A 5,043-nucleotide genomic window follows, 5' to 3' on the forward strand; every position below is an offset into this window, starting at 1 on the left:
CATATGTTGCATTGATGAGTTTGACAAGATGAATGAAAGTACAAGGTCTGTACTGCATGAAGTCATGGAACAACAGACTCTGTCCATTGCAAAGGTGAGTGGTGATGTCCACTTTGACTACAGACTCTGCAATGATGCCTGCTCACATTTCAATTAAACTTCTTTGTTGAAACCTACATTAGCTGCTTTTACTCACTAAGCGTAAAGCCAATAAGCTTTAGTTTGTGTTGAAGTTACTATGAGTGTTGTGTTTGCTTTCTGATTTTAAAGATGTGTGACTGACTACAGGGGGTTGGAGAGATGCCTCAATAGTTAAGTAACTACTAAGTTACTTAGCTGTTAAGTGGCTGCTTGACCAGAAAACTTGGGTTTGATTCCCAGCACCCACATTCAGCTCACAACCATTTGTCATCTGTAGCTCCAGTTCCAAGGGAACTAGTGCTCTCTTCTGACCTCCAAGGTTACCAAGTACACATATAATGCACATTCAGGCAAAACAATATATAGAATAAAATTTAATTAAAGACAAATGTAGCTACAGAATGCATATGTCTTAAGGTCAGTCCTAGGTATGAATCTAAGGTCAGAGTCCATCTGTGTGCACTGAAGTCAGGGAGGCTCTTGAAAAGCAGAACCAGCAAAGCAAATGATGATTAGTAAGAGGTCAGATGAAGATGGCTTTCTTCCTTGTGGGGGTCAGGAAAAGGCTTCTAACTGCAGTGCTTCCTTTGATAGGCTGGAATCATCTGTCAGCTTAATGCACGCACATCTGTCCTGGCAGCAGCAAATCCTATCGAGTCTCAGTGGAACCCTAAAAAAACAACCATTGAAAATATCCAACTACCTCATACATTGTTGTCAAGGTACTGAAACATTTCTGTATGATGCGTCTGTTGGCTTATTCATACAATTATCAGTAGGAGATTGAAAAGAAAACAGTAAGAGTCAGCGACTGCTGCCAATCTCTATTAACATTAAACAATGATTCAGATGTGGTTGGTCAGAGCTCTTGGCAAGATTTATCTGTTCAATTATTTTACTAAATTTGTTTTGTCTCTGATGGTGCTAGGGATTTAATGAAGGCCTCTCATGTGTTAGGCAAGTGCTGTATCACTGAAGTACACTCCTTTTGAAATAGTTATTCTCAGAACAGTTGAAGGGTTTTTAAGATTTATTTATTTATCTGTATACAGTATTCAGCCTGTATATATGCCTGCAGGCCAGAGGACACAAGATCTAATTAGAGATGTTTGTGAGCCACCATGTGGTTGCTGGGAATTGAACGCATGACTTCTAGAAGAACAGCCAGTGCTCTTAACCATTGAGCAGCCTCTCTAGCTAAGTTGAAGATATTTTTACCTAAGTATACTTAATCCTGTGAGTTATCGTAACATTTCTCAAAGAAAATCTTAACATCTTTGACTTTGCTCTTACCTAGGCAAGGCTAAGGATTGGTTGGTTGGTATGTGACGGCCCTCTGTTGGCATGTATATAGTACAGTTGATAAATGGCTTAAATACCTCTAGGTCCTATATATAGGCATGTTGGTGTCTCAACAATAAAGACAGTGTTTTTCCTCTGTCTTGTCAGGTTTGATCTTATCTTCCTCATGCTGGACCCTCAGGATGAGGCATATGACCGGCGTCTGGCTCATCACCTGGTTTCACTGTACTACCAAAGTGAGGAGCAGGTGGAGGAGGAGTTCCTGGACATGGCAGTGCTGAAGGACTACATCGCATATGCACATAGTACCATCATGCCCCGGCTGAGTGAGGAGGCCAGCCAGGCCCTCATTGAGGTAACCAGGCTCTGGATAAGTTAGCTACCTGTTTCTCTTAACTTCTTCCCTTGTTTTGAAAAAGAAAAAGTCGGTGGTTGATTCACACATACTTACAAGAGGAGCAGGAATGTGGTAGGGCTTCTTTGGGCTGAGTATTGTGATATGGCATCCTAGCTGGGTTCTAAAAGGCTTAGTGGGGGTGAGAGATGATATGTAATTTTTCATTTGTATCATAAAATAAAATACTACATGCAAAATTAATTCTCTTTGGAACATTATATCTTCAGGCATCTTTTACATGCCTTATAAAATGGGTCTCATGGGCAGTCTTTTGCCAAGCCTTTTCCTACGGGCTCTCTGATTCATTCCTTTCCTCTCCCACTATTTCCTTTGTTGTGGCTGTTGTTGTTGTGTGTGTCTGTCTTTGGTGCTGGGGATTATACCCATGGGGGTTTAAATTCTTCTAAATACACTGCCAGCCTTTTAATCACTCTTTTTCATGCCTACCTGTACAGCTACCCTGACATCACCATACATGGATGTAATAATCCTCTAGGGTTCTGTTTCTGTTTGTGTGTGTAAGGCTCCAACCAACCCTTAATGAATCCAAGTCCCTGGCCCAGATCCATTTTGTAACTACGTAGAGTAATTCTACATTGTATGTAGATAGGCTTTCAGTTGTTTAACAGAACCCTAACTGCTCAAGGTCATCCATGAAACTGAAGGTCTTGTCAGCAGTGGCTTCATTTTGTTGTTTCTATCTTTTCTAGGCTTATGTGAACATGAGGAAGATCGGTAGTAGCCGGGGAATGGTTTCTGCTTACCCTCGACAGCTAGAGTCATTAATTCGATTAGCAGAAGCCCATGCTAAAGTGAGATTTTCAGACAAAGTTGAAGCAATTGATGTGGAAGAGGCAAAACGCCTTCACCGGGAAGCTCTAAAACAGTCTGCCACTGACCCCCGCATTGGCATTGTGGATATATCTATTCTTACTACAGGTTTGTTACTTGCTTTGAACAAAAAGACTTAAAACAAAAGGGATTCTGTCTCCTCTGGCATCGTGCTACTTATTAAAGTCCATTTCAAGGGAGAATAGGGCATGTACATTTGCTCACCTCTAGTCCCAGCTAAGCAGAAGGCTCAGGCAAGAAGGTCACTTGAGCTCAGGAGTTCTAGGCAAACTGAGGCAGGATAGCAAGACCCTGTCTCAAAATAAAAAGAATTTGTTCTCCTAATAAGTATGATTACACTTGCTACACAGCTTACATAGGCTTTCAGTGGCAATTAGCTATTGATATGTAAAATAATTGAAATAACAAAAACTCATGCTCTTGAAAATGCTTTGGCATTTGGCAGTTTTCCTACCTACCTTGGCAATACTACAAAAGGAATGTGGGAATCTGTAACATTTTACTTCCTCATGGCAGAAATATTTTCAATTATTTCTTTTTGAAATAGGGATGAGTGCCACTTCTCGTAAACGAAAAGAAGAATTGGCAGAAGCATTGAGGAAACTTATTTTATCTAAGGGTAAAACACCGGCCTTAAAATACCAGCAACTTTTTGAGGATATTCGGGGACAGTCTGACACAGTAAGTATTTATATATGTGTAAGTAATAAATGTTAATAAGAGTAAGATGGCCTCTTCCATAAACACAGTATCAAAAAATACATAATTAAAATTTTAGTATACTTGTTTGGATTTTAGATTTGTTTTAGGGAAGAAATATCTGTATGACCTTCTACAATTAATTAAAGATGAATCTTTAGTGAAAGAAAAGCTGTATGGGTTGAAGTGAAAGTCCGCTTGTTTTTCCTTTGTCTTCATAACACTTCTTCACTTACTCTTGACCGCACTGCATGATAGTAGCAGAGCTTAGAAAGGCACCTGGTCCTTTGAAAAAAACGTTTGCCATCCCTGATTTACAGCATGAAAAATATGTGCAAGTGGGTTGGTGAAATGGCTCAGTGCGTAAAAAAGATAGCTGTTACTAAGGCTGACCACCTGAGTCTAGTCTGGACCCCACATGGTGGAGGGAGTGAACCGACTTGGCCAGTTGTCCTTTGGCTTTCATTGATGCACCAACTCTCACACACAGGAACACAAATAAATATGATGTATATAAAATTTAGCAAAATGAGTTGTCTACAACCACCAAAATGACAGACATTTTTGTGTCTAAAAGGAAGATTTCAACGTGTGACATTTTGTTCCTAGGCAATTACCAAAGATATGTTTGAAGAAGCCCTGCGTGCTTTGGCTGATGATGACTTCTTGACGGTGACTGGGAAAACTGTCCGCTTGCTCTGAGCTGTGTGATCCTTGGTCTGGAGTTGGTTGCTGTTTTTGATGCAAACAGTCTGAAAGGCAGTATTTTCTATCCTGTGATGCATTTTTTATTTACATTTTAAATTATCACTATATACAGTAGAGCCTGCTTTCTTGATGCTCTGCTTTACTTAAGCACCTATTTGCACACAGAGTCTAAGCGCAGTTTTGGAGAAGGTTTTTAATGGGGGCCTTTGCTTTTGTTGTGTTGCAGTGCAGGGGATGAAGCTAAGGGTACTTGTATGCTATGAATGCAAGCTAAGCCCCAGTGTGTAGAGAATTTTGTAATTGGAGGTAACTGATGACCAGGACACTGTGATGTGATGATGACCTAGTGACTCTTACTCCTTTTGTAGCACCTGGATTTAACTGTATAGAAGCTTCTCTGTAACTTACTAGAACAAGAATGTGATTGAAAATTACTAAATTCCAAATTGGTTTCTACTTTTTCCTAATATGTAAAACTTTTTCCTAAATAAATGATAGAGAAAGTAATACTTGGTTGTTTAACATTATTTCTCATTAAGAAAAGAATTAAATATTGTATTCTTGAAGTCATAATGGTCCTTTATAGGTTATAAAAGAAAGAAATCAAGATATAATGAATTACATTAACCCTTTTAGATCCTAGCAACCATTATTCTCAACCATGTAGCTTTAAATTTTTATGTAAATATTACTAGAATAAATCTCTAAGCCATTTGAATTATATGAATTAGATTTTAATGTAACTTGGAATCAGTTCTCACTGGTAGTGTTCATAGATCTAAAAATGAATGCTGATATAGCAAGCATTCAGATGTTGGTATTGAAATGCTGTATTTCAAAGGAGGAAGTGAGGAGTTGGGGCATCACCAGAGGCCATCTATTATCCAATTGCTCCATCTTTGTGCATTGATATGAGTTCCTATGTACAAGACAGCTTCCATTTG

At 39.1% G+C, this 5,043-nt stretch overlaps 1 protein-coding gene across 1 annotated transcript in view; it reads left to right on the forward strand.

Moving 5' to 3' along the window:
• Mcm4 (minichromosome maintenance complex component 4) overlaps window positions 1-4,557 on the forward strand; it is a 15,301-nt gene extending 10,744 nt beyond the window's left edge. Inside the window, exons 11-16 of the mRNA XM_026777620.1 lie at window positions 20-94; window positions 736-863; window positions 1,591-1,798; window positions 2,551-2,779; window positions 3,240-3,373; window positions 4,001-4,557. Coding sequence (XP_026633421.1) covers window positions 20-94; window positions 736-863; window positions 1,591-1,798; window positions 2,551-2,779; window positions 3,240-3,373; window positions 4,001-4,093 — 867 coding nt within the window. The 3' untranslated portion in view covers window positions 4,094-4,557. The remainder of the gene's footprint in view (window positions 1-19; window positions 95-735; window positions 864-1,590; window positions 1,799-2,550; window positions 2,780-3,239; window positions 3,374-4,000) is intronic.
• The last annotated feature ends 486 nt before the right edge of the window (window positions 4,558-5,043 follow it).

This window comes from Microtus ochrogaster, unplaced genomic scaffold (genome assembly GCF_000317375.1).
Source record: "Microtus ochrogaster isolate Prairie Vole_2 unplaced genomic scaffold, MicOch1.0 UNK77, whole genome shotgun sequence".
Lineage (NCBI taxonomy): Eukaryota > Metazoa > Chordata > Mammalia > Rodentia > Cricetidae > Microtus > Microtus ochrogaster.